Source organism: Globicephala melas, unplaced genomic scaffold, assembly GCF_963455315.2.
Source record: "Globicephala melas unplaced genomic scaffold, mGloMel1.2 SCAFFOLD_640, whole genome shotgun sequence".
Taxonomy (NCBI): domain Eukaryota; kingdom Metazoa; phylum Chordata; class Mammalia; order Artiodactyla; family Delphinidae; genus Globicephala; species Globicephala melas.
In genome coordinates, this window is record NW_027207796.1 from 1 (window position 1) to 27,627 (window position 27,627).

General features: G+C 54.3%; 1 protein-coding gene across 1 annotated transcript in view; it reads right to left on the reverse strand.

Moving 5' to 3' along the window:
- Positions 1-2,771: 2,771 nt before the first annotated feature.
- LOC132595357 (bone morphogenetic protein 7-like) overlaps positions 2,772-27,627 on the reverse strand; it is a gene marked incomplete at its 5' end in the record, with an annotated part of 57,083 nt that continues 32,227 nt past the window's right edge. The window contains 4 exons of the mRNA XM_060293228.1: positions 2,772-4,766; positions 7,920-8,030; positions 9,439-9,515; positions 14,279-14,476. Coding sequence (XP_060149211.1) covers positions 4,617-4,766; positions 7,920-8,030; positions 9,439-9,515; positions 14,279-14,476 — 536 coding nt within the window. The remainder of the gene's footprint in view (positions 4,767-7,919; positions 8,031-9,438; positions 9,516-14,278; positions 14,477-27,627) is intronic.

Below are 27,627 nucleotides of genomic sequence, written 5' to 3' on the forward strand. Positions count from 1 at the left end.
AGTGAATGAGTGAATGAAGGCTTCTGGCCAAAGAGGAAGCCTGTGAAGCCCTCAGAGACACCTTTGCACCTGCGAAGGGCGCCGTGGCTCAGCCGTCCTTGTTTATGGTCTGCCCACTCCCCCAGAGCTGACACGGCCCGGCACCCTGTGCTGCACCTGGCTGCAGCATGACTGGGTGAAGACTCAGAACTGGGGGGAAGCTGGGCTGGGCTCCCAAGCCCATTTCTAGTCGTGGGATGAGACACGGAGCTGCAGAGCTCACACAGCAGCGCGGATGGCGGCCAGGGGCATTCTGAGGACCACAGTGCTCTACGAGGTCCCAAAACTCTGCAGCAGGAAAGTGGGGGCAAGGCCTCAGGAGCGGGACGTGTAGCTTCATGACGGGGGGCCGAACGGTGCTACCCCAAAAGATATGTCCACATCCTCGTCCTTAGTACCTGGGAATGTGACCCTATTTGGAAAAAAGGTCTTTGCAGATGTCATTAAGGATCTCAAGGTGAGATCATCCTGGATCATCTGGGTGAACCCTAAATCCGGTGACAAGTGTCCTTGTAAGAGACATGCGGAGGAAGGACATAGAAAGAAGCCATGTGAAGACTGGCGGAGATTGGAGAGATGCAGCCACAAGTCAAGGCTGCCGGCAGCCACCAAAGGATGGAAGAGACACGGAAGGTTCCTCCCCTGAAGCATCTGTAGGGAGCGCGGCCCCAATGACACCTTGAGTTTGGACTTACAGCCTCCAGAACTGGGAGGATACATTTCTAGTTTTTTAAATCACTAGTTTGTACTTTGTGAGGGCAGCCTCAGGAAATTAATACACTCAGCTTCTCCAAAAGATCTGGACAGAGGGAAGGACCCACATGTGAGAATTTTCTAAGCAGATGGCCCCAGTGACCACTGCTGACCCTCCCAGGCTCCCAGCAAGGTCCACACACTACCGTCACCAGGCAGTGAAGCAGAAATCAGAGGTGAGGCGAGCTATATGCACAGCAGGCAGGGCTGGCGGGCCCAGCCGGGGGGGAGCTAGAAGTTCAGCAACGTGCTCACAGAGGAGGGTCCTAGAGCTGCTTGGAAGCAGCAGGGAGACCGAAAGCCTGAGCCTGTGCTCCAGGAACTTGGCACGGATTCAGGGATGGACGTAAGGAATTGGGGAAGGTCCTTTGGAGAGGCAGGGCTGGGGGCCGGGAATCTCCACATTTCGTGAGCAGACCCAGGAGACTAACTCAGGTGAGCATGGGATCGAGGCCAGGCTTTGGGTCCCAATTCCAGTCCCAGCAATTATTAGCCGGTGACGTTGAGTAAATTCCTTCACTTCTTCAGGCCCTGTCAGCACGGCCAGCAACGATGTCAGGCCAAGTGGTGGGAACCACGGTCCCTGACAGAGGTGCTCTGTAAGTGGGACAGGGAGGAGAGGCACCAACGCAAAATGCTCCAAGGTAACAACGAGCAAGAGAGGTGGAACCAGGAAGGGCAAGGTGAAGGCCAAAGATGAGGCCACCTGCGGTGCTGCAGCCACAGACACGCCTGCCTACAGGGGTCCAGCTGGAAAGGGGAAAGTGAGCCAGAAATGAACAAAAGGCTTCTCCTCTGCCCCCAAAGTGCATGGCTCTTTCAGTCCAGGCTTTACTTTCCTACTCTTAATAGAGACGTGGGTACAAATCAATAAATACCTACAATTTTTAAAACAGCAACTGACATTCGCACCTTCATGAGACAGACAACAGGGAGCAGTGGAGACTGTGGCAACAACTGCTCTTTGGCTCCAGCCGGGAGCTGCCACGCAGGAACGGGGCCCAGGGTGGCCAGATCTGCAGACTGCTCAAGGGAAGGCAGAATCTGAGGTTTTTTTCACCCCAATCTTCTAAGTTTCAAAAATGTGTTGGCAACGAATTCAACCATGCAGGAGGAATAAGATACGTCTGCAGGCTGCATCTGGCCCTCTGGTTTGCAGCTCTGGTCTTCAGCCTGGAAACAGAACAAAAGCTAGATCACGCATCAGGACAATGACAGGAGGGTTTGGAAATCACAGGGGCTGGAACTTGTTAGGAGCGGCTGCTTCATTTGAGACAACAGGGCAAGAGCAAGCAGCCGGCCAGGGAATGGGCCCAGATTCTAACCACCATCAGGTGACCTCAGCGTGCACTTCAAAGCGGAAAGGGACCCAAGACGCTGCTCCACGCTGCACGGCTGCATGCTCCTGCATGCACAGCGGGCCCCTGGCTCCCTTCACCGGGCCCGCTGTGGGCCACCTATGGCTCAAGCCGGGAGCCAGCAGCAGCCCCCGAGCCGCCAAAATAATTTGCGCTGGACAGTGCTGGCTCCGGGGTCCGTGCTGCTTTAAAGTTTTGGGTGTACACTCCCCCTACCCCCACGACTATTTCTTTTTCTTTCTTGTGCCTCTATTTTATTGGGATGACTAAATCTTTCAACTATGTTAGCAGTAAACACAGCTAATTTACCCCCTGCCTCTTTGAAACAGCTGCTGACAGCTGCACTGTAATTCAATCAAGGATCTTTGTAGTCGAGCCTACCAAATTCACATTTGTTGTTTGGTTCCATCTCTCCTGCCCGGAGCCCCGCACAGCTGCATCAAATATTGACGAGCGTCCCTCTCTCCCCAGGGCCTGAATGATAAACAGCGTGTTAATGGTGGAGGCCAAGGCAAAGAGTTCTCAGCGCACCAAGAGAACTCCGATATCCAGGCGCTGAGAGAAAAAACAACACAGACATACACAGGCCCGAAACCAGAACGCTTTTTATTTTGTCTATTTATACAGCATTTTCTCTGAGGACTGCTCTATGCAACGGCTGAAGGTACATCGGTCTGACCATTAATAAATAGTCTTAAATAAGAAAATAAACAGGTTGGAGGGAAGCGAGTAAGCTCATCGTCCTGAACAAGGGATTGGAGAGGGTCTAAAATGAGCTTCAGACGGACATAAATAATTTCTTTGTTTAGTAACAACTATTTACATGCTTCAGTGTACAAATGATGCGAGCCAGATGTTGGCTGGGGTATACGTGGTGACAAAACTTGCACCAAGAGGGAATCACAGCAAAACCCCCAGATCTGTCAACAGACAAAACAAAATGTAACAAAAACACCGACTCTTCCCCATTGACCAGGCAGAGTGAAGGCTGCAGCCCAAGCTACTGAAGAAGAAAACATAAAAGAAAATGAAAACAGCGTCCCTGTGTTTCCAGGAACCAACTCAATCAACATGGAGAAGCAGTTTCCCACTAGACCAGATCCCAGGGGCCACAGGCCTCACCAGGATAACCCTGTTCTCTGTTCACAGAGAGCCTGGTCGTCTCCAAGGCTGCACTGCAGCTGGAGGCTGGGTGCACGCCATTTAGGGGACCCACCGGCTAAGGCAAGGGAGGCTCACGCCAAGAGCCGCGTCAGAAATGGCAACTTCGAGTCAGGACACTCTCACGACAGCTTCTGGAGGCTTCTGTTTGAGATTCACATCTGCACACCCTGCATCCAGCAGACCTCCCACTGTGTCACCTTTCCCTTACTTCAAGGGGCCGATCCTTGTGCAGAGTCCTCAAAAAGGGGTCTGCGAACGAAAAGAGGCGACCATGGAGGCCCTCATCAGAGCCCAGACTCCAGGACGCTGCTATCGATGACCAACGGAGGAGCTGGCTTGGGGGACTGACGGTCCCCCTGCCCACCCACCCCTGTTGAAGGCTAGCGTGCTTCTGAAAGTAGGGCTATGGTGGCCGGAACTCAGGATCAAGCTGCAAGTTCTGTCCTGAGCTGTCCGCCTCCATCTGCCAACCCTCCCTCACTTCCTACCATGGGAAGCGTTGGAAAACCAATTCCAGGCGTCTGCCGGTGCTTCACGTGCCTGTTTTAATTTCTGCCACCACGCACTCAGCTGAATGATGGAACCTATTTATTCTTCAAGGTCAACTCCAAGCAGAAAATTTCCCTCTCCCCTGCTGGCCAAATCTTGGCTTCTGGGTGAGTTTACGTAAACAGTGGGCCTGGGCAAGCCTCAGAATGAAACCGGAATGGCACGGAGAGGGGGCCTCCCCTCCCTCCGCCGGCCACAGCTTCTGTTTATGAAATCAGAGTAAACCAAGAAATGGGGATAAATTGTTTAGGAAAATATATCTCTACCATCCTAACCATTTTCATTCATTCGTTTTATTGTGACATTTATTACAGGGACTTCCGCGTTAGTCTCCCTCTCGCACAGAGACGAACGTGCCCACCCCTGGCCGCGGCCCCTTCCCCCCGCTGCTGGTGGCCGGGCTGAAGGGTGTCATCATTACCCCTGGGAACGAGTCGGTGCATAGCTGAGACTTCACAGCCAGCGATCGGGGCCCAGCAATTTTTCTTGATATATGTTTTCCCTGTTAGGTTTTTCCTGCAGCAGCTTGTAGGATCTTGTCTGTAGGATGCCAACGAAAAACGGATCAAAAGCCATCTGCCTCTCAGATTCCTTAACGCTCCTACAGCGCTGCAGCTGGAGAGGGGGACGGGAAGGCCTCGCGAAAGGCAGCTGGGCTGCGGGCTCCTCGCCGAGGTGGTGGGAGACGCTGGGCGGCGAGGGGCCCAGGATCTGGAGAAACGTGGCCCCGAAGCGTCTGACTTCCAGGAGGGGCTAGTGGCAACCACAGGCCCGGACAACCATGTTTCTGTATTTCTTCAGGATGACGTTGGAACTGTCATCGAAGTAGAGCACGGAAATGGCATTGAGCTGCGTCGGAGCACAGCAAGGCTTGGGCACCGTTTCCGGGTTGATGAAGTGCACCTGGAACACACACCAAAACGGTGGCAGTGGTGAGAGCCGGTGAGTCACTCCTCCCTGGCCTCAGTATTCCTAAAGGTACAGGTACTGCTTGGACAAAAGTCCCCCGCAGGTGACACTCACCGGTCACTCCCAGTTCTAAGCACTTGCTGGGTAACTAACTCAGTTCTGGGGTTATTCTTGATTCACAGATGAGAGAACCAAAGCATAGAGGGTCACCCAGCACATGGCTAGGAAGACACTTGGGGCCAGGATGTGGGGCTGTCCTGTGCACGGCAGGATGTCTGACAGCATCCCTGGGCTACACCCACTAGAATTCGGAGGCACTCCACCCCACCCCCGCATCGTGACAACTAAAAATGTCTCCAGACATTGTCAAATATCCCCTGGGAGGCAAAACTGCCCCAAGTGGAGAACCACTGGGCTAGACGAGGGTTGGCCTGCAGGCCGATCCCTGCTCCACCGCCTGTTTTTATGAATAAAGTTTTATTGGCACACGCCACGCCCATTCATCTACACGTCATCTGTGGCTGCTTCTGCTTCTGCATTACACAGCATCTGTGGTGAAGAGGTGCAGCACAGACTTTCCGCTCTCGAGGTTGAAAATATTTACTATCTGGCCCTTTCCAGAAAAAGGTTGCCAACCTCTGGGCCAGACCTGTCCTGTCCAAGAAAACTATCACGCAAACCACATGTGTAATTTAAAACGTTCTAGTAGCTACATTTTAAAAGGTGAAAAAGAAAGAGGTGAAATTAAACAGTATGTTTACTCTAATCCCAGATTTCAAAAAATTATCATTTCAACGTATACTTAGCATAAGGAATCATTAATGAGATATTTTACATTTTTTTTTATACTAAGTCTTCAAAACCCAGTGTGTATTTTGTAGTTGCAAAACATCTCGATTCAGACTGGCCACGTTTCAAGTACTCACTGAAGAGGCACCACACAGAAGTGGTCACTGTATTGGATGGTGTGAGTCTAGACTATATTAGACTGTTCTGCATCTTAAGCAATAAAAATGAGAGGCAAAGAATTTGGGCAAACCCTTGGGTGGACGTCCACAAGAAAGGAGAAGGTCCAGAGGTAAGAACGAGGAAAGGAGTCAGCCAGTTGCCCAGGTTTATTGTTCCGTCTGGCTCGTGGGCGCCTACGCACCTTACAGGTGGTGGGGCTCGGGGACAAACTAATTCAAACGCCGGCAGCGGCCATGCAAGCGCCACGGATGACCAAACTGGGCCAGGAGTCAGACCATAGGGGACGGTGAGGACCGGGGCAAACCAAAGGGAGATGGACACAAGCTGCCCAAAGCCAGTGCGATCGGATGTGCCGAGTGCTCAGGCCAGCTGTCAGTCCTGTTTTGTTTTTATGAGAAACTTCCAGGTTTCCAACACACCACGTGGGCCAACCGGAAACCCTGTGGATGACCCTCCGCCCCCAAGCCCCAGTCTATGACCTCCCACGTAGGTCAGCGTGCTTTTTAAACTGTTTTTTATGTTTAATCTCAAACCTTACAAATCTAAACCTTCCCCCATCTCCTCCATCCTTGAATAATGTTAAAGCAAATCCCAGATGTTAGCTCACTTCCTCTGTATTTCATTAGGACTCTCTAGAAAGCAGGGATTCACCTCCTTTTCAAACATGACCTTCGTTTCAGAATAATCAAAGGACTCATTCTGATCCCAGAGCTTTCTGGTGAATTGCAGATGGAGAGAGTGTCACAAGGCGGCCGGGCTTCTGCTCCGTGGGCAGGGCTCAAAGAAGGGTGGAGGTGTGCTCCTGGCAGCCTGGGAGACACCCCTGTCACTCTGGTCCTCGGAGCAGGACAGAACAGGGGGACACTGGCACGGGGGACAAGTTCAGGCCAAGGAACAGGCTGGGGTGACTCTTCATTTCCAGCCTGAAGACCTTCAGTCCTGAATAGGGCTTCAGAGTTTACTGCTGTGGGAGTGGGGGTCCTGGCAAAGCAATGCTTCAAAAAAGAGGCCTTCCCTCAAAGGGCAGAGCCTAATCCGAATAAATGGAACAGGGGAGCGAGAAGTAACACACGGGGCAGGGACAGGGAAGAGGGAGGCAGGTTACTAAGCAAAAGAAGCACAGAGCTCTGCAACAGACAGACCCGTGGTACAGAGGAGATGGGCCTGGGTAGTGAGCTCTCTATCACTAGAAGCATTCAAGCCAGAGAGGATGACCAGTTGTCAGGGAAGGCCCAGATCATTCACAGCAAGGAGGAAGATAAACAACGTCTCTGAGCCTCAGCTTCTAAGCTAAAGAACAAAGTCTCTAACTCGTATCACTCTTGTTGTTGGTAAAGTAGTAAAAATAACATCTGTTGAGTGTCCTCTGTGCTGGATACCCCGTTAAGAGCTTTAATTGCATCATCACACTGAATCCTCCAATGACCCCGTGAAAGTTCAAAGAGCCCCATGGCTGCCCCCCATCTCTCTACCCTATTGTCCTGTTTGCCACCTTCCTGTCGTTCCCCTCTCTGTTCTCCCTGAAGTTCCCGCATTTGTTCACTTGACTGTTTCCCTGCCTGGAAAATGAGGCTCTGAGTGCAGGGACCACGTCTGTGATGTTCCCTGTATGTTGTTCCCTGCAGCGTCCCCAGCTGTCAGCGCAGGGTCTACATGTAGTAGATGCTCAATAAACACCCTTGAATGGCTGAACCACAGAGTTCAAGGCCAGGAGGCAAAGCCACGAGCTCTGGGAGGGGATGAGCCCTCAAGCCTACCCGACCTGGAGGAAGCCCAGACGTTGCAGGGCCTGTGGATGTGGATGCTGACGACCAGGAACAGCGGTCGCCTGACGGAGGCAGGGCCAGGGCGCCCGCCGTTACGCACAGTGGCCTTTACCCACGATACCTTTAGGAGCCCACGGAACTGTTCTAACTGCTTCTAAAATTAGGAGAAATAAGGGCGCTCTAGGGTTGAAGACATACACGAAGATTATAATACATGTTATTAACTATAATTTCTAGTCTTGTTTTATGGAGGTAGGGCCCACGAAAGCAAAAGTGCCCTGGGCTCCTGAAAGCCATGACGTGGTCTTGGCCAGAGACCTGCTGTGGCCCCAGCTCGGAGGAGCACGAGGCGGGATGTGGTGGCCCTGCTCCCCCAGCTGCCCACACCCCAGCCGGCGCGCAGGCCACTCACCAGTGTCTGCACGATGGCGTGGTTGGTGGCGTTCATGTAGGAGTTCAGAGGGAAGGCGCACTCCCCCTCGCAGTAGTAGGCGGCATAGCCTTCGGGCGCTATGATCCAGTCCTGCGGGAGAGAGCGGAGGACGAGGCGGGGGGCGGGTTCAGAACCACGTGGGAAGTGGGAGCCGCAGGGTCCTGCCCTCTAGGCCGAAACATTCCTCCTGTGGGCCAGACTCCGAAGCTCCCAGAGGTCAAAGGCACGGCCCACCTCCTCCTGTGCAGCTTGGGCTCCTACAGAGGCAGCCTTCCATGGTCCCAACAGACTGCAGAGTGAGGGAAAGACCACCGGGGGCTGGGCTGAGCCCAGAATGAACACTTGCTCTTCATCGGAAGGTGGCACAGAGAGGGGTGATTAGGGTGGCATCAACCTTACCCCTGCTAGGTGGTAACCCGTGGGCGGTTTGCTTTAAACAAAGCCTCCAGGCCTCACTTCACCCACCCAGGAGAGACATGACAGTACAGCCGACGCAGCACAGTGCCTGGTACACGTGTGCGACTCTGTAAAGGACGCACGTGGTCGGGTTAGCACAGAAGTGTTGTGCTAGCAACACATATGCCCCTCAGGGACTCGAGTGCATTTGGGGCTCTGTCCCAGCACTAGGACGCAAGCACGGCCTGGCGCCTCTTAGACCACGGATGCTGTCATAAGAGTGAGGACAAAATCACAGGAGGACTCCAAGCCGGCTGTGTGCACAAGTGCCCTGGGGGTGTATCTGAGGACATGATGACCTGGGAAGAATCTGGACCCTCCCACTGAACTACAAGCTCGCTGAAGGGAGAACAACAAAACCAGTGGCCCTGAGGATCTTACGATGACAACACCCTTTCCGGGGAAATTTGGGCTCTGTGAGGGCAGGCACATTGCTATGCCCAGGGCTGCACCTCTAGTGCCTAGAAAAGGGCCCAGAACGTCATAGATACTCATAAATAGTTGAGATACTCTTTTTCTAGGATTCATCCCCTGCCCTGCTCCAGTCAAATGATTCCAGAGGGGCAGCCACAGTCCTAGGACATGACCCCAGCCCTGAAACAGCTGATTGGTTCAGGAACAAGCACCTGACCCGAGCTGGGCCAATCAGCACCTTCTCTGGGAACTGGAATCACAGACGGGGGAGGGAGAAGCAGACAGGGCAGAGGGGGGTAGCCCGTCCTCCAGGCAGCTGGATTCCAGCTCACGGACTCGGCCACGTCTGAGGGAAGCAGCCAGTGCAGGATGCAAATGGGGTTCACGTGGAGAACGAGGTTCAGAGTCCACAGTGTTTGGGTTTCTGGGTCTAGCCTGAGTCTCAACCGTGTTTCTGCTCTTGGGTTTCATGGGGCGTCCCTAGAGCCTCTAGTTAGGACGCGATACTGGAGTCTCAAGAGATGAGAAACACGGCTCACTGCACATGCGGGACCCAGCCCCACCTCCGGGGGAGCCCACACTGGAGGCCTCACACATCCGGGGCCGATCCAGCCACCGCCGCCCTTACCTGCCAGCCCAGGTCCCGGAAGCTGACGTACAGCTCGTGCTTCTTACAGGCCTGCCTCTGGTCGCTGCTGCTGTTTTCTGAGGAGCAGCACCGGGGGGAGGAAAAGGAAATACACACAGATTAGAGTTTCCTCAGTCTAAGACAGCGGTGTGATCCCAGCAAACTCTGAAAGCTGGAGGGTGACCTTCCTGACACAGAAGCCGTTCAAGCACCTGCAGCCTCAAAACTCATTTCCATCCCCAGCAAACGGCCTCTGTAAGGGAGGCCCCCACGCCCCCGTCTCTCTCACGCAGTCTTAGCTCACAGCTCTCTCTGGATCCCTCTGTGGACACTGTTTTCTCTTGTCTGGATGTGGACGTCTGCGTGGATTCCATGTGGGAGTCCATCTCCGTCCACATCCCACACGCTGGCTGCAAGAGACTGCTCGGAGGGGTTGCTTCCACTCAACCTCACTTTGTGAGGCCCGCCCACCTCACGATGCTCAGCCCCGAGGAGCGGGCAGCAGGAGACACGGACAGGGCCTGGGACAAACCCCACCATCGAGAAGAAATGACAGGGCGAAAAGTCAAGCCCCGCTGACCTTCCAGAAAAACAATACTGAGGTTTCTCTGAGGAACGAAAATGATGCACTGGGGTTTTCCAGAAGTATGTAAAGTTTGTAGGAACTTTGGGTTAGGAATTGAGCCCTTGTAAACATGTAGAAATCTGTTTATCTCTCTCTTTGTGTCTATGTCTCTCTCTGTCTCTGTCTCTCTCTGACACACACACACACACACACAAACACACACACACACACACAGCTGCCACTGTACAACCTCCCCTGAACCCAGAAGCTAGAGGGATTCATTTTTTTTCTTAACCACGACCTGTCTCTCCTCCGCCTAAAACTTCCCAGGGGCTTCCTATCAGCCTTTTTGAATATCCCCAATTGTACATGTATCTTTATATCTAGAGTTCAGAAGAGCAATTTTTAAAAATGTACAAACCAATGAGGAAAGGACACAATTGATGATGACAGAAGTGCATGTGTCTTTCTAGGAGGGATCCTGGCTCCTAGGAGACACTCAGGACCAGTGAGAGGATCTCAGTGAGGGGGGCCAGGACTGGGGGGGGGTGGGAACAGCCACCTTCGGGTATCTCGGGCCCTCATTACCTCGGGGCCTGGTATGTCATTCATTCATTCATACAAATTGTTAATGTCTACAGATTTGCAGGTGCTGTTTTGGGCAGTGGAGCTACAGGTGTGAACAAAAAAAGCCCTGCCACTGAGGGGCTTATCCTCCAGCGAGAGGCAGATAATGACCAAATGAGGAAACACCAATTCCATTCCATCTAGATGAGCGCCGTGGAGGAACTAAGGGAGGAGAGGAGGACGGGAAGGGCGGGCTGAGGGGTCTGTGCCATGGGCGCTAACCAAGGCCTTCCTAGGAGGTGATGTTCTTCGTGTAAGAACGAAAGGAAGTGAGAGGGCGGGCCAGGGAGGAATCCAAGGGAGGAGGTCCCAGGATGAGGACGGAGCAGGATGGAGAGGAGGGTTAGGAAGTCGGCAAGAACCAGGACAGGAGTGGCAGTTGGCAGAGGGACGGGCAGCAGGCACTAGAGCCTTCCAGGAATGAGGAGGCAGCACTGGGGTCAGCGGCCGGCGGCGTGCAGGGGGGAGGTCTGCTTCGCTGGACTGAGCTCCACGGCTGGGGGGTGGGGAGGTTAGGGAGGATGGAGCAGGAATGGGGAGTCCTGGGCCCCCCTTCCCCACTTTGGGACCTAGCCTGAGGGCCTTGAGATAGAGAAAACCAGCTGCAGGGGTACTAGGGCTGCTGGAGGGCCAGGTGGTCACTGATATACAAAGGTCAAGCTCAAGGGAACCATCAGAGGCGAGCCCAGGAAACTTCTGGACCATTCACTGTGCCATATGGAAGACACAGACACTGAGTGGAAATCCAGGAAGGCCTCCATTGCTGTGGCCATGCCTGTGGCCCCAGGCGGCCACCCCCCAAGCCTTCTTCCCCTCCTTCCTTGTAGGGAGGCAGAAGGTAGAGGGGAGGTGGGGGAGTAGCCCTCAGCCCAGTGATGTTGTGTGAAGCAACCTGAACAAGACAAAGGTCTGAGCACGTTAGCCTAGGCCAGGGATGTGGCAAAGAAGCTGTGCGTGGAGGGCCAACACTGCTGGCTGTTTGTTGCCCTGAGTAAAGAAGGATCTGAAGCTTTGTGTGGGCTCAGTGAGAAGAATGTGCCAGGATTGATTAGCAATGTCTGCCATGAGCAGAGGAAGGGCGAGTAGGGACCTTACTGCCACTTTTCCCAGCCCTGTCTGAAAACAAAGCAATGATACGTGGCTTCATGTTGAAGCCCAAGGCCCAACAGACCAAGGACAAGAGCAGCTCATGAAGCTAGTTGTGGGCATATCAGTACGGGGTGGGCCCTGGCCCTGCCATCAGGGACCTCAGACACCTGGGTCCTTCAGGCCTCCTTGGAACGTGGCTGCTCCAGGAAGAAGTGGTTGGAACTCCTATTTCACTCTGACCTCTTACTAGCAGAAAGACGAGGAAAGGGAAGAAAAGAGATGCTCAAGAAGTAGAATCCTAGTTCCCCTGTTCCTCCTGTCCTGCCCACCCATCCCAGGCCGCAGCAGCAGGCAAGCAGGAGTGGAGAGGCAACTGCTCACCCACCTCCGCAAACCCGGCCAGAGCAGCTGAGAAGTTACAACCGGGGCTGGGACTCAGCTCCCACCCCCGTGGGTCATCTGGTGAAAATGGCTAATGACTAGGGAGTTGGGTCCAGTCGTGGGTGAGAGGCAAGTGGAAGGGAGGCGAGGGACCCAGTTTCTCGCCCCAAACCCCACGGTCTGAAGAGCAGCTGAAGGCCTTTGCGGGGTGGGGCTGGCCTGCAGGACGTGTCTCTCTAGCACACAAGGGCTGCCACAGCAGAGAGGATTCTACTCATGTGGCCCTGCAGCAGGATTCCCAGCTCATCACAGGAGGCAAAGCACTTCAACCGGGCATGTGTGTACAAACACACACTCAGAGACTCTGGTTTACTAAGCCTGCAGTGGGGCCCAGGCTTCGGTATTCTTTTAAAATTAAACTCCCAGGCAGGGTTTAGGTGAACTTCAAACAGGGCCAGGAAGTAGAAATCCAGAGCAAGGAAGTGGATCCCAGGCAAGGTAGAACAGCTACCACATGAGATAGTGAGAGCTCCGTCCTGTGGGGTTATGTAAGTACAGACTTGATGGGGGTCCTCACCAGAGGACACAGTGGGGGAAGCTGAGTGTCCAATTTTAAGATTTTGAGACCAGTCCCTCCCCTTTCACTACCTCGGTTAGACCGTTACACCTGACAGACCTCCGAGCCACGGGAGTCTCCGCGAGGATGACGTTTGCTAGCCCTTCCTGCCTGATTGATATAGAAAAGCCTCTCATAAATCTTCCTATTCCAACCCTCCCTGAGTGCCCCGCCCTGCTCCCCAGCATTCTCAGAGCAGCCAGAATGAGCTTCTTATCAACCCCACCCCGAATCATAGCTGGAAACTCTGCAAAGGCTTCCAAATTTGCTTTGGATGAAATTCAAACTCAAGATGTGGCTCCCGAGAGGACACTTGACCGTGCTCATTCCCCAGCCCAGCCACATGGCCTGCCCCCCTCCACCCTCCCTCCCAGAGCTGCCCCGAAAACTCCCTCCACCTGCAGGTCCCACTGCCTGCAGCGCTGGCCTCCTGCCCACCGGGCCTGGCCCCTGGGGCACCAGCTCGCCTCGGAGCTCTCAGCTGGCAAGTCTTCTCTGAACCACCCCCTCAAGAGTCCCTCGTCACCACGTTCCAACTCCCGGGCCTGGTGTCAGTGTGGCTGTGAATGATGGCCGCCTCCTGCCCATCCTGAATCATCTCTGCACCACGGCTGGGCTTTCACTGGTGAATCCCAGCCCCCAGGAGCCCAGCGCAGAGGAGGCTCCTAATACAAATGAAGAGATTCAGTTGGGCTTTAATTTGGGGGATCACAGATTCCCTCGGAGCAGCCTAAAGAATAACGGATGCACCTGCCAGAAAAGAATCTAAAGATCCTTTTCGATTCAAAAGCTCTGCACACAAGCTCGGAAGCCACACGTACCCACTAGTACCCACCCAGCAGGATGCCCTGCTCTCGAAAACGTCACCAACCGCAGTAACTGTAATTTTCTTTTTCCTCGAAAAGGAAAATGAACAGAAATTTCAAAATTGTCCAGGTAAGGCAGAAGAAGCCATTGACAATATAAGTGAATCTGAGGGTGGCGGCCCCTTTCCCACCTCGCCATCACCCGTCTAAACACCCCCCATGTCTCCCTTCCACGCTTCCTCCGACCAGCCCCAGGCCTCTCCCAGCTCACGATGAACCCAGAGCCGGGACGGCTCCACAGGAAAATCGTACCGGCCATATTCAACAAGTGTTAAAATTTGCCATGAGTTTCAAATGTTTTTCACTTGAAGAAATAAAACTAAAGATGCAGCACACTCCCCCCTTTTCCTCCTCCCCGCTCCCCGGGCAGCGGCCTCCCTCCCTCTATTTATTTGGAGCTATTGTTTCGTCCGCTTAGAAATTTACATGATTGGCATCTTGTTACACTCATGTTTTGCTACTTGCATTTCGAAATGAATTTATGACACAATTTATACCCGGAAGACGGTGAGCTCTGGGGTGGAAGGGATTCTGTGGGCTGTGCTTCCTGCTGCATTGGTTCCAGAACCATCTGTCAAGCACATGCGTGGATTCTGAGTCCCACCCCAGCTGGGGTCCCACAGGGGGCCCCCTGTGGGCTCCTCGGGGGCGGGGGGGCGGGTGTCCACGTGTTAACCCTCCCGCCCCCAGGCGTACCTGCGACGTTGGCCACCCGCAGGGCTTCCTGGTTCTTGGGTGTCTTGGAGCGGTTCTGGCTGCGTTGCTTGCCCCCCGTGGAACGGGTGCTGCGGAGGTGGACCTCGGTGGCCTTGAAGAAGGCCACCATGAAGGGCTGCTTGTTCTGGGGCCCCTGCCGCCCGATCAGGCCTGCCAACTTGGGGTTGATGCTCTGCCCTAGACAGGAAGGAGTCAAATGCACAGAGGAGCGGTTACAGGAGAGGCGGTTAGTGGGAAGGGCTGCACAGACTCCGTTTCATCCGAAGCTCGCGATCCATCCGGGCGCCCACCACTCGTCCATCGCAAGTGTGGCCTCAGCTCTGACCCTACGCCAGGTTGCTTTAGGAGCTTGGAACACGGTGGGAACCACAGAGAGAAAATTCCCTGGCCGCTGGGTGCGCCCACTGGTGGGGAAGGCGGCCAGGAAACACGCAGGGCAGGGAGCCCGTGGTGATACGTGTGTGGAGACAAACGGAGCAGGGGAGGGGTAGGACGCTGATGTCTGCAGAAGGACTCCAGCTGGTGGAAGTTCCACTCGCATCTCATTGGCCAAATCAGGTCATGTGATCCACCTAAATTCAAAGGCTGGGGTCAGTCCCGCTTGGTGCCCAGGTGGGTGGGAACAGTCACAAGCAGCCCCAGTGACTGCCACCTTCTGCGCGGAGGGACCTCTTGAGCAGAGAGGTGGGTAACAGCGAGGGAGGGAGCCACATGTCAGGGAAGTGGGCAGTGCAAAGGCAAAGGCCCGGAGGTGGCGGGGGCGCAGTGAGAAAACTGGCCTCCTCTTGGAGCAGAGACTAAGGGTGAGAGGGCCGGGGGAGTTCAGGGCAAAAGTGGTGGGCACAGCAGGGGGCAGAAGCAACGCAGGGTCCTGGGGGCATCAGCGAGCCCTTTACCTTTATTCCGTTTACTCCCGCAACTTCATGTCCACCCAGAACCTCAGGATGCGACCTTATTTGAAAATAGCATCTTTGTAGATGTAATTAGTTAAGATCATACTGGATTAAGGTGGTTCCTAATCCAATGACTGGTGTCCTTGACGGTCACGTGAAGACACGGAGAGGCACGCGCACACACACACACACACACACACACACACGGCAGCCTTGTGAAAACAGAGCCCAAGGAACACCGACGGCCACCAGAAGCTGGAAGAGGCCAGGAAGGACTCTTCCCTGGCGCCTTTGGAAGGAGTGTGGCCCAGGACACCTTGGTTTTGGACTTGCAGCCTCCTGACCGTGACAGAATAAAGCTGTGCTGCTTTGAGTCCAGGACACACACCCTGTCTGCATGAGTGGAAACCACGGGGTGTTCGGCTGAGGAGTGGGCAGCTGCAATTGTTTGTAAAAGACCAACCCAGGCCACTGCTGGAGACTGAACTGCAGGGGGCGAGGCTGGAAGTGCGAGTCCGGGCAGGGGCGACGGAATAGCGCAGGAAGACGTGACAGGCACTGGACGGGGGGCAGTGAGGGCAGAGGCGGCCGGAAACCCTCAGACCCTCGATGGTTCATTTTGAAGTTCATCTTTAGAATTTATTTTATTTTCAGTGTCTTGTTTTGGAATAATTACAGATTCACAGGAAATTGTGATAAAAGTGTACAGGGAGGCCCCATGTACCCTCCAGGAGGTGGGGAAACCAAGGCGGAGGGTAGGGGTGGGGAGAAGACCTGGGAAGTGGAGGACAGAGGACGAAACAGTGCGACTGAGCAGCTCCTCTCTGAAATCCCCACCGGACGCACGAGGAAAACGGGCAGGGGACAGCAGGACATCCCAGCCCAGGCCTGGCTCCTGATCTAGGGAGAGAGACAGCCTTGGAGCCAAGACGTGCTCTGGCCCGGGGCCCGCCTTCCTTTGTTCACGCCCCACCTCTGCCACTCAACACACAGATGCTCCTCCCAGCAGAGCTCTGCACGCCGGAAGTGCTCACTAACCACCAGCTAAGGGCAGCGGTCCAGGCCGGAGTGGAGACTGCACCCCGGGGAGAGCGTGTAGCTGGACAAGCAACGTGAGGACCGAGCCCAGATGCCCCGTCTCCACCTGAGAGATCCGGGGAATGCGGCAGAGGCTGTGCACGAGTGCCCGACGGGGAAGGATCTGGAAGAAGCTTGAACGGAGGAAGGGGGATGCCGGGAGGATGTGGGGCTCTGGGTTCTGGGGGAGAAGGCGGATGAAGCAGTCATAGTGTCCTGTGCTCTGCGGGCGGGTCCAGTGTGACAGGGGCCTAGAACAGGCTACCAGCTCTGGCAACGATGAGACCATTGGCCAGTATATACTTAACATCACATCTGGTGGTGATAAGTGTTCCAAAGGAAGGTAAAGCAAGAGGACAAAGAAAGCCCATCTCACTCATGACAAAACAGCTCAGAGAGGCTGAATAACTTGCCCAAGGACACCCAGCTTGGAAGCAGGGAAGCCGAATCTGAACCCAGGGGAGGCTGCTTAACCACAACAAATATGGTGCCGGCAAGTTGGGTGAGAAGAGTCAGAGGTCAGCGAAAGCAGTGCTTCTGAAGGCCCTGGGCCCGTCCACATCTGGAATCGACTTCACCTGGAGCCTTCCAGACGGGCCAGATGTCCCGAAGCCCGGCCTCCCAAGGACCAGACCAGCATCGGGGGTTCTCTCTGGCTGTTTAACAACAAATGTTTAAAGGGCGAGCTCTTCCACTCACCACTACTTTACCTTAGTCGCTTTTAATGCCGGCTTTCCTGCATTCTTTAGTGGGGTTTCCTCGAGTTCACCCATCTATAATTTGAATGATTCTATAAAAGAAACCATTAAAGCCGAGCCCTTAGGAATTGCGTCCCCCCCGGAAGGCTTTTAGGGCAAAATAAAAATGCCTCCCTGAAAACCTGATCCCGTTCCAGATCCAGTAAACCCAAGCACTGGGGGCAGTCGCTGGGCATCTGAGGGAGGGTGTCTGGCTCGATCTGGCCACTGTCAGGACAGGCACGTCCAGGGACGCACAGCCTCAGCTGAGAAATGGGCAGACAGAAAGGAAAGAAGAGGGTCTCCAGGGGGTTGAAACCCACATCTGCTGCTGACCAGCCTGTGTGGGCTGAGAGAGGGGAAGTCACGTGCTGGGGCCTCCATTTCCTCATCTGTGAAATAGGGATGATGCCATCTGTCTCACCCATGCCCTCTTTTTTTCTACCCAACCCAATTTTTATTTAGGCAGCCGTGCCTTAGAGTGACTCCAGCCTGGCTATAGAGGGCAGGACCTGCGGCCTTATACGCGGCAACCAACCCTCCAGCTACAGCGACTGGTTCAGGAGTGGGCACGTGACCCAATTTAGTCAATGAATGGAGCACAGGTATCCTAGAAGTTTCCAAGTCCAGAGCAGCCCTCTCTTTCCCTGGACAGGATTGAGGGAGGAGGGATGGAGAGAGTCCCAGAAACAGCTACCATCTGGCAACCACGAGTAGACCACATTTCCAAATGGGGCTGACCTGCTGGAGGGAAGAGCAGAGAGACAAACAGACACGTGATCTCTGGTGGTATCACCGAGCCACTGGATCACACCATTCCTGAAGCTGAATTCTTGCCCCGGCCAGCCAAACGAATAAACCCCTTTGATTGTTCAGTCCAAGTTGCCATTTTAGGGTCATCCTTGCCCCTTTTTCAGAGGCTGGAGAACTAGGGAACAGGGTAGCAAGCCATCTTGGGCCTGGTAGAGAGCAGGCACTCACAGGGCAGGTACGGATCATTCCCCTTCTATCACCAAGTATGAGAAAAGATGAGCGCTTTCAAGGTAAAACTGTCACCACAACAGACGTTCACCTTCAACAAAAAACAGGGATACGGAAAACTACAGTGAAATATCACTTCGCTCCCACTAAAATGGCTAAAATAAAGGCAGACAAAAGACAAGTACTGTTGAGGATGTGGAGAGAGTGGAACCCTCTTACACTGCTGATGGGGTTATAAAAATGCCGCAGATGTTTTGGAAGACGGTTTGGCAATTCCTCAAAGAGTTAAACGGAGAGCTCTCATTCGACCCAGCAGTTCCATCCCTAAGTACGTACCCAAGAGAACTAAAAACATAGGTTCGCAAGTGCTCACAGCAGCATTATTCATAATAGCCAGACGTGGAAACAACCCAAGTGTCCATTAGCTAATGAGTGGATTAAAAAAACACGGTGTATCCAGACAATGGAATATTATTCTCCAGAAAAAGAAATGAAGTACGGATCCACGGTACGACATGTATGAACTCTGAAAACATTATGCTACGTGAAAGAAACCAGTCACCAAACATCCCATGTTGTATGATTTCCAGAACAGGTAAATCCATGGAAACAGAAAGTAGATTAGGGGTTGCCAGGGCCCAGGAGAAGGCAGGGAATGGGGGGAGTGCTAATGGATAGCAAGTCTCTTCTGGGGATGACAGAAATGTTCTGGCATTGTTCAGTGGGATGGCTGCACAACAAGGCGAATGTACTAAGAAGTACTAGACGGTACACTTTAAGATGGTGAATTCCATGAATGTGAACTGTATCTTAACTTTTGAAGTACATAAATTACAAAAAAAAACAGGAGTAGGAATGACCCATCAACCAAACCCCGGGGGATAGTTTTTGCTAATAAACAGTGTAAGGATGTCCGTCATAGTGCCCGGCACTCGTGGGCTCCTGAGGACCGTTTACGAAATGAACAAACGTCTCCTGTGCCAACAGTGGGGCGAGAGCTCACAGCCCAGCCAGCCCTCTCCACGGCCCCACGGGGCAGACATCGTGATGTCACTTGTCAAAGAGGAACAGGCTCCCGCGATAAAGGTCTTGCAGCAGGTCAGTGGTGGAGCCAGTATTCGAACCCTGTTCTGCTGGAAGCCGAAGTCTGAGCTCTCAGCTTCACACCAGTGTGTCCTGGGCTGCCCCATGTGCTAAAAAGGGGTCAAGGTTCCCCAACACAGGGTGGGAGCTGCATGTGAGCTCGGAGGTTCCCCTGGCCCAGGACCGCATCTCAAAGAGCCACCTGGAGGTGGAGAGGAGACAGCTTTCTCCCAGGCTGGTCTTCACCTCCCTGGTATTCCTTGAAAGGTCAACTATGCGACCACGGTCATTTGGAAGAATGTGGAAAGAAGGACCCTGAACTGAGTTCATCCCCCCGGCTTCCTCTTGGGGTGGGAGGGTTATAAAAACTCTGCCTGGTGTCTGCAACCGGAGCAAACTGCAGAGAAGAGAGTGGGCCCTGCTGTTCACAGCCCATTTGGGGTTCTAGAAGATGCACTGACCTCCCAGCCATCCCCGGGCACCAGGACTGGCTGCAGCATCTGCGGGTCCCAGTGCAAAGTGGAAATGCAGGACCCCTTGACCTAATGTTATTAAAAATCGCAAGACGGAGACAGCAGAGCATCAAACCCAGCGTGGGGTCCTAGTACAGGGTCCTGTGCGGGTCACACACCCGTGAAGCCATTCCCGTCATGCACGTATAGACACACGGAAACACGTGTGTGCAATTCCTCATAACTGAGATGTGTGTCCCTGCTGATTCACATAAACCTGGGTTGGGGGCAACGTACTGTGGGCATCTTCCCTCGTCAATGAAACACACGTTGATCTCGTGTCTTGCGGCTGCAAAGGGGCCTCGCGTCTGGAAATCCCTTTGCCTCATCCTCTTCCGTCCCAGGCTTGAACAAACAACTTGTTTATCCATTTAGCAGTTCAGTCAACGATTCATGAAGCCCCCTCTGTGTGCCAGGCACCGTGCCAGGTGCGGGGTGACAGCCCCCAGGAGCTGACCAGAGAGGGAGATGCGCTCAGGGGCAAGGGGGGACTGGTCAGGGGCCGGGTCACGCGGGGCCTCGGTTCATGTTCTAGGTCTGGCAGGGGGACGTGGCCAGAGTTCTGTGATGAGAGGCCCCCTGGGACTGGTGTGTGGCGAACAGATAGGGTGGGGAGAGAGGAAGCCATGTGGAGGTCCAGAAACCAGCCCCATCCCACCACGCCCTCCTCTGGACCCCCGTAACGCTCAGGGCGGCCTCTCGGGGCCCTGCACACATGTCGCCTTCCTCCAAAGGCTCAGCAACTCAGGGCAGGGATGGTCCCCTTCACCCACCGTCCCTGCACAGGTGAGAGCTCTAAGATGGGGCCCAAAGCACGTTCGCCAAGCAGGCGATCGCAAACACAGCCGGCCTCTCCACCGGGCACCGGGCGTTTGGGTTGATGATCCTCTGGGGCGCCGTCGTGGGCACTGTAGGATGTGCAGCAGCGTCCCTGGCTGCTCCCCAAAATGCATCCCCAAAATGTTTCCCGACCTTGCCAAGTGTCCCTGGGAGGCAAAACGTCCCAGGTCGAGAGCCAGGTGTTACATAAACCCTTCCTGAAGTAAGGCAGGCAGCAGAGACGTGCGAAGATATGTTACTGTGGTCAAGGTTTTCGCTGCGCAACCCACAGACAAAGTGGTGCTTTGTTACGACAGGATAATTAAATGAGGGGGTGCGGGCATGAAGTACCAACCAGCCACCTAAACAATTCACTCATCGATTTACCAATATTCCTGGCTCACACGCCCCGGGCCCAGCAAAGCTCTGCGCCCTGGGGGTTACCACGGGGACAAGACAGGTCCAGGCTCTCGTGGGACGGACAGAAGGGAGGGCTGCCAAGTGAGGGGCAGAACATGATACAGTGTGATTCCACGTGGGAGAAAAGAAATTTGAAGCATATACCAACAGATGTGGATATGTATATACAGAAAGTTTATTTCTGTTTTAATACTCCCACAAAGGGCAGAGAAAGGTTACACTGGGGGAGAAGACGTGTGGGTTAGCTGAGAGAGGAATTCCTTTTCATTTTATGCTGTTACAATATAAAGGCTTCACTTAGCACTTGCAAGTATTTGTTTGGATTATTTGTATTTAAACTTCCAGAGCAAGCCACACTGAATAGGGAGCCAGGCCAAACGTATCAGGCAGAGGGGCTGAGGTGGGTGAATTCATTCATCTAGGCAGGAAGAAAAGATACGCGTAATATCTGAACAGAGGTCTGTATTTTTGAAAAAGATTTATATTCTAGACAAGGATTAATAGGTTAAAAAAAACCCTGAAGGTTTGCCCAAGGATGGGATTATCCGATTTTGCAAATAAAAATACTGGATGCCCAGTTAAGTTTGAATTTCAGATAAATGAATAACGTTTGCAATACGTGGGACAAACTTATGTTAAGCAATTATTTGTTGTTTCATCTGACATTCAAATTTAAGCGTGCATCTGTATTTTATCTGCCAAGAGGTGCTCCTTAAGTCAGGATAGAAAGCCTTTCCTGGCCTGTGATGGTAACTGACCCTGCTACACTGTAGCAACCATGATGGGGTCTCCGGCCCACCCAACAAGCAGGTAACGACTCTGCTGATTTCTTCATCCTTAGGATTCATGGCTTTGCCTCTAGCAGAGTGAGTGCTTTGCTTCTGTTCCTGTTTTCTGGCTTTTCTTAAATCTTAGTTTTCACATTAACATCTAGTAAAATTGACTTTTATTTGGTGCCCAGATCTGTCCGTTTTAATGCGTGCGTAGGTTCATGTTAGCACCACTTCTCTCAGGATACAGAGCAGCTCCTGCGTCCCAAAGAACTCGCTCGTGCTGCTTTACCTCAGTGCATCCAACCAGGGGGGAGCCCGCCTCCCCCTCCACCCCAGGGGACACTGGCAACGTCTGGAGACATTTTTGGTTTTCGCAACTTGGGGCAGGGGTGCTACTGGCATCAAGCGGGTGGAGGCCAGAGATGCTGCTAAACATCGTACAGTGCACAGGACGCACCCCGTCCCGACACACACACAGAGCACGCCGACAGTGCCGCGGGGGAGAAACCCTGCTTTCTCGGTCACCCCCTCCCCGACTCCCAGACTCTCAACGACTGACCTGTTCTAATCCCTACAGCTTCGCATTTTCTAGACATTTCATATACATGGACGCACAGTCTTTGTCGTCGGCTTATTTCAACCCACGTGTCTTTGGGATTCACTCGCGGTGCTGCATGTTTCACGGTCCACAGTGTGGATGCACGACGTTTGGTGGCCCAGTCACCTGCCGAAGGACACCCGGCTGCTTCCAGTGTGCGTAAGCATGAACATCATAACGGACGTTCCCGTACAGGTTTCTGTGTGGACCTACCCTTTCATTTCCGTGACGTGAAGCAGAGGTGAAATCCTTGGTGTGGCCTATTCCCCACAGTCTTCGCACACTCGAGGTGTCCGTCGGTGCTGGAATCAACCCGCCTGCCATCTGGAGAGACCGGGGAGGCTGCAGAGCTGAGCCGGGAAGGTCCGCCCCCAGGAGCGCGCCCGCCACCGTGCCCAGCCCCGTCCTGCCTGGCCCTCCTCCACCGAAGCAGGCTGCAAAGGAGACCCTTCCCAGCCTCCTGTGCCGCTCCTTCTAGGATGGGTGCTGCAGGCTCCTCCTAAAGAGGCAGAGAACAGCCTTCATCCGGCCCCTGCTCCCCTCCTCCAGGCTTGGGCACGTGGAGACAGCCACCTGCCAGCGGCGCTAAGGTGAGTCTCCAGACACGCAAGACGGGGGCCGGGGGAGAAGCCCTGCCTGCTGTTCACACTCCAACCAGGCGTTGATAACAACAGCCCGTGGGCCAAATCCAGCCCACCGCCTGCTTTTGCAAATAAAGTTTTATTGGACATTTCTCTTTCTCTCCAGAGAAAGAGAAATATGCAGAATCAAAAAAGAAAAAGAAGAAGAAGATACAAATGAACTTATTTACAAAACAGAAACAGACTCACAGACTTAGAGAATGAACTTACGGTTATGGGGTGGGGCGGGGGAGGGATAGCTAGGGAGTTTGGGATTGACATGTACACACTGCTATATTGAAAACAGATAACCAACAAGGACCTACTGCTAACACGGAGAACTCTGCTCAATATTATGTAACAACCTAAATGGGAAAAGAATTTGAAAAAGAATAGATACATGTTATGTGTATAACTGAATCACTCTGCTGTACACCTGACACCAACACAACATTGTTAATCAACTATACTCCAATATAAGATAAAAAGTTAAAAAAGAAGCTTTACTGCAACAGAGCTTTGAACACCCGTGCACATACGTACTGTCCGCTTTAACGCACGTATGTACTGCCGCTGTAACGGTCGAGATGAGGAACCTGGCCAGAGAGTGTCTGACCCGCGAAGCTAAAGCCTTTACTATGTGGCACTTTAGGGAAGGCGTTTGCTGACCTCTGCTCTAACCAGCCCCAGATCCACTGAATTCTAGACTTGTAAAGAAAGCCATAAAGTGTCCCGATGAGATAAGATGCCTTTACTATCTATTATTTGCCAATGAACGTATTCCTTGCAGAGAGGGTTCTGCCCGTTGTTGGTTCACAGCGAAGATTACTGAGTGTGTGCTCTGTACCAGGCACTGTGCGGAGCCCACCCCCTGCACCGCTCTCGGGCAGGACTACTGGCCCCACATTTACAGACGGGGAAAGCTGGCTCGAGGCTACGAACTTGACCCCCAAACCTTTGCCGAGGGAAGGTGGATGGAAATGCAGAAAGGAGAGATTGCCCAGGCATGGATGTGGGCAGCCTACGGGGGCCTCCAGGGGTAGGAAGGCTCCACCGAGGCTCTGAGGGGAGGCCCTTCCCAGAGGCGAACCAGGTGGGCAGGGGTGTGGATACGGGACTCTGGGAAGTTGAGCTGAGGACAGGGTCGAGCCAGTGCATCGGGCCACCACTGGCAGGCCTGGGTGGCCCGGGCAGAAAGAGCATGCCCAGTCCAGAAGAGCCCCGGAGCAGCCAGGGAGCACAAATGGGGCCTCTTAGGGAAGGAGGGGATGTAACTCGCCCAAGAGAGGGTGGCATCTTGGTTTTCTTGTGGTCTCTCTGTTTTCCAGGGCTAGAGCCATCGGATGCCCCTAGGAGGCCCACAGCATAAGAATGTTCCTCCTTAATTGTGCAAAACGCATTAATTCCAGCCACTTCTCCTGATGGACCGAGGCCTGAGTGACAAGTGAGAACGCAGTTAATACTTGTGACATCTGCCTGGCCCAGTTACCCAAGGCCACCGCAGCCGCCACTGCCCACCGGCCCTGGAAGGTCCCATCCCAGCCTCTGGGTCACCAGGGCCTCTTCTCTGCTCTCTTGCTTCGGCTTCTGGACGAACAGGATATGAAGCAACCGCAAGGGCAAAGGCACCTGGGAGCCAGCTGTGCCGTGGGCGGGATCGCTCGCCAACCTCGGCTTTATGGAGCTTAGTCTCCGCAGCCTCCGCGGGCGAAGGCTCGCCCCCGGTCCCGTCCTCAGCTGCCGCGGCCGGCATCACGCTTGCACCGCATACGCCCTCAATCCTTTAAATGCCTCACAATCCCATCTGATCCCATCTGGGATGATCAAGAACAGTGATATGTGCTCTCACGGGCCCCGGAGAGAAGCCCGAGGCCCTCTTTGCATGCAGACGTCCAGGATGTGCCTGTATCTGCCCTTCTGGAGGGAGAAGAAGGGGCCCTCCTGGTCTTGGAGCTCCGGGGGTGTCGAGCAGCGGCTGGAGGCCCCCAGCAAGGGAGTGTGAGGGGGGGAAGCGAGGCCCCCAGGTCGTCTTCTTGGGTCAGAGAGCCAGGGCTGATCGACACCGCGGGCCTCCTGAGCCGTCAAGTGATTTCGTCTGTGGACAAGGGAGAGGAGGGGGACCCTGTCAACGAGGACAAGATGTTGGAGTCCTCGCCTTGGGAACAAAGGACTAGGTGCTTCTGTATCTGCAAAGACAATGGAGTCTCCAGCCCAAAGCAGTCTTCACCTCCCCGCCGCTTTGGGACGGACAGCGGCACTAGGAACACAGTGTGCAGGAAGCCCTCCGGAGCCATCCTCGGAACCTCAGAACTTGTCTTCATGGCCTCATCCCTGACCTTCAGCATATGGTCCCTTCACGGTCTGCCTCTTCCTATGAGAATGTGAGCACAAGCCTTGTCCTATCCAAGCCGTAGCCCCGGTGCCTGCAACAGTCCCAGGTCCATCATAGCTCCACACAAATGTTTGTTGAGTGAATGTTTGTTGAGTGAATGTTTGTTGAGTGCTTTCAACATGGGCAAAAGGCTCTTGACGGTAGGAAGCCGGTTCTGACCACCAGGTGCGGGGGCTGGGAGGGTTCAGCATTGCTCTGCAAGCTGGGATCCGTCAGGCACCACGGCCAGACCCACAGCACTTTTAGGGACCTGGGAAAACGTTATAGTGTCTCTTAAAATCAGAAGAAAAAACATGAACTTTTTAGTGTTGGAGAAAATGTTTTCATTTTTAATCCAGCCAGGATTATATTCATCGTTATATCAAGATGGTCATAAACCAAGTTTTAACATTTTTGAATGCAGGGAGGACCCCCCGGCCACTTCTGTGACGCTGGCTCCTCCAGTTAGCCCTGTGGGAAGCCCACTGTCTTCCGGGTCCTTTTTCAAACCCTCTTCGCAGGAAAGGGGATGTGGAGAGAAGAGCCAGGCAGAAACCAGGATGCTATAGGGTCCCAGGCTCTCTGTCTGGATGGCCCAGCCGTGCACCCAGCAGGGGCCTGTTAATTACACACGGCCCCTCAAGGTGTGGCCGCTGGTGACCACATTCCTCGAAGGCTTTCCAGCAACGAGCAAGTCTGCAGTCAGAATCTGCAGCCACGCCCAGGTCTACCCTGGGAGCAGAGTAACTTTAGTCAAGTTGCTTGGCCTTCTCGGCCTCTGTCTCCTCATCTGTAAGATGCTGGCCACAACAAACGTGCTACCTGGGCAGGGTCATTGTGAGAATTAAACACATCGATAACAGCAATAATAATATCTAACACTCACGAGCGTGGACAGGGTGCCGGCCCAGGGCTCAGCACTTTTACATGAATTCACTCTTTTCTTCCTCCCAGCCATAATTATGCCCGAGGAACAGATGAAGGGACAAGGCATCAGGAGGCTGGACCAGCCGTCCCAGATCACACGAGGCCGCCCCGTGGAGCGTCAGGCTATCGGGCGCTGGAGTCGGTGCAGGAGCCGCCAGAATGCCCCCACTCTGGTCCCGGACTGGAACTGAGCACGGGGCCTGGCCGGCAGCGAGGGCGCAGCTCTCACCAGCGCCGCCTACACAGCCCCCTTGCCAGCTGGCGAGCCCTCCACACTGGTGTCAGGTCCCCTCTGTTCAGGGTGCCTCTTCTCCCCTCTCCCACTGCCCTGGGGGTTCGGGGGGGCGCAGCCTGTGTGGCTTGGGAGGTGGAGGGGCTGCCTCTCCTCTTGTCCTCTGTACAAGGAAAGACAGCAGACGCCAGCCCTCCTTCCCGCGGCGTCCTGTCCTCGGAGATGAGACGAGGCTCCCTACTGGGCTCCTGACGAGCCCCAGGTGCCCGGGGAGTTTATGGGCTTCTCCCCACACAGGCTCGCCGGCTGGCGGAGGCCTCAGCTGCACCGCTCCGCTCCGCTCCGAGGGGCGACCAACAGGAGGGCCGCAGCTGGAGGAAGAAGGGACAGACACGCGCTTCCTGGGTGGTCTCAGGCAGCGTGTGGAGATCCGGTGAGCCGGGGCTCACCTCACGCCGCACCAAACATCAGGAGAGAGGGTCTGTGACGTCTGTGCCTCACTAAGCAAGCTGGTCCGAATTACTGTCATCAACACGCCCATTGTACGGGTGGGGAAACCGAGGCCCCGGATTCTGGCAGGTGCCCAGTGGCTGCAAGATGCTGCACCCCGACTCAGTGCCCCATCTCCTCCCCTCCCAGACGGGGCACTGGGAGCTGGGCACGGGTGCCACGCCCTGAAACTCCGTCTTCTCCAGGTGCTGTAGGAGTTTATGTTAATGCCAGTAGGTGGTCCCAGGGCAGGGGCCAGGCTGTCCCTACAGGCAACACAGGGCTGGCACACAGTATGTGGGCATCAGCCGGCCCATCAAATGCACCCCAGAGTCCACGGACTCCCCAGCAGGCCTTGCTGGTCTTTCACCTGTGTAGGCATCCAACGTGAAAAGGTTCTGACCCAGGTTTAGAGCTGAATGGAGTTGGCCAGCCCAGGCACCATCTTATAAACAGGGTACCCCAAAACATGGGGCGGAGTGTTATCACTGGGCCAGACCCCAAGTTAGAAGGAGCCTGTGAGAAAAGGCAGGTTCTTGGGCCCATTCCTGGGGAATCGCCATCAGTGGGTCTGGAGGTGGAGCCCGGGAATCTGTATGCTCAACGTGCCACCCAGGGGGACTGTGATGGACAACACGTGGGAGAAACACCATGGAGGGAAACGAGTTCCCAGCCAGGAGCCTGTGGTCTCAGAAGTGCTGGGTTCACTTGCTTCTTATCTCATCCCCCCAAAGACGCAAAAACTCATACCCTCAGTTGGCCATTGAATGCCTTCCTCCTCCCTGACGGTCTGGGT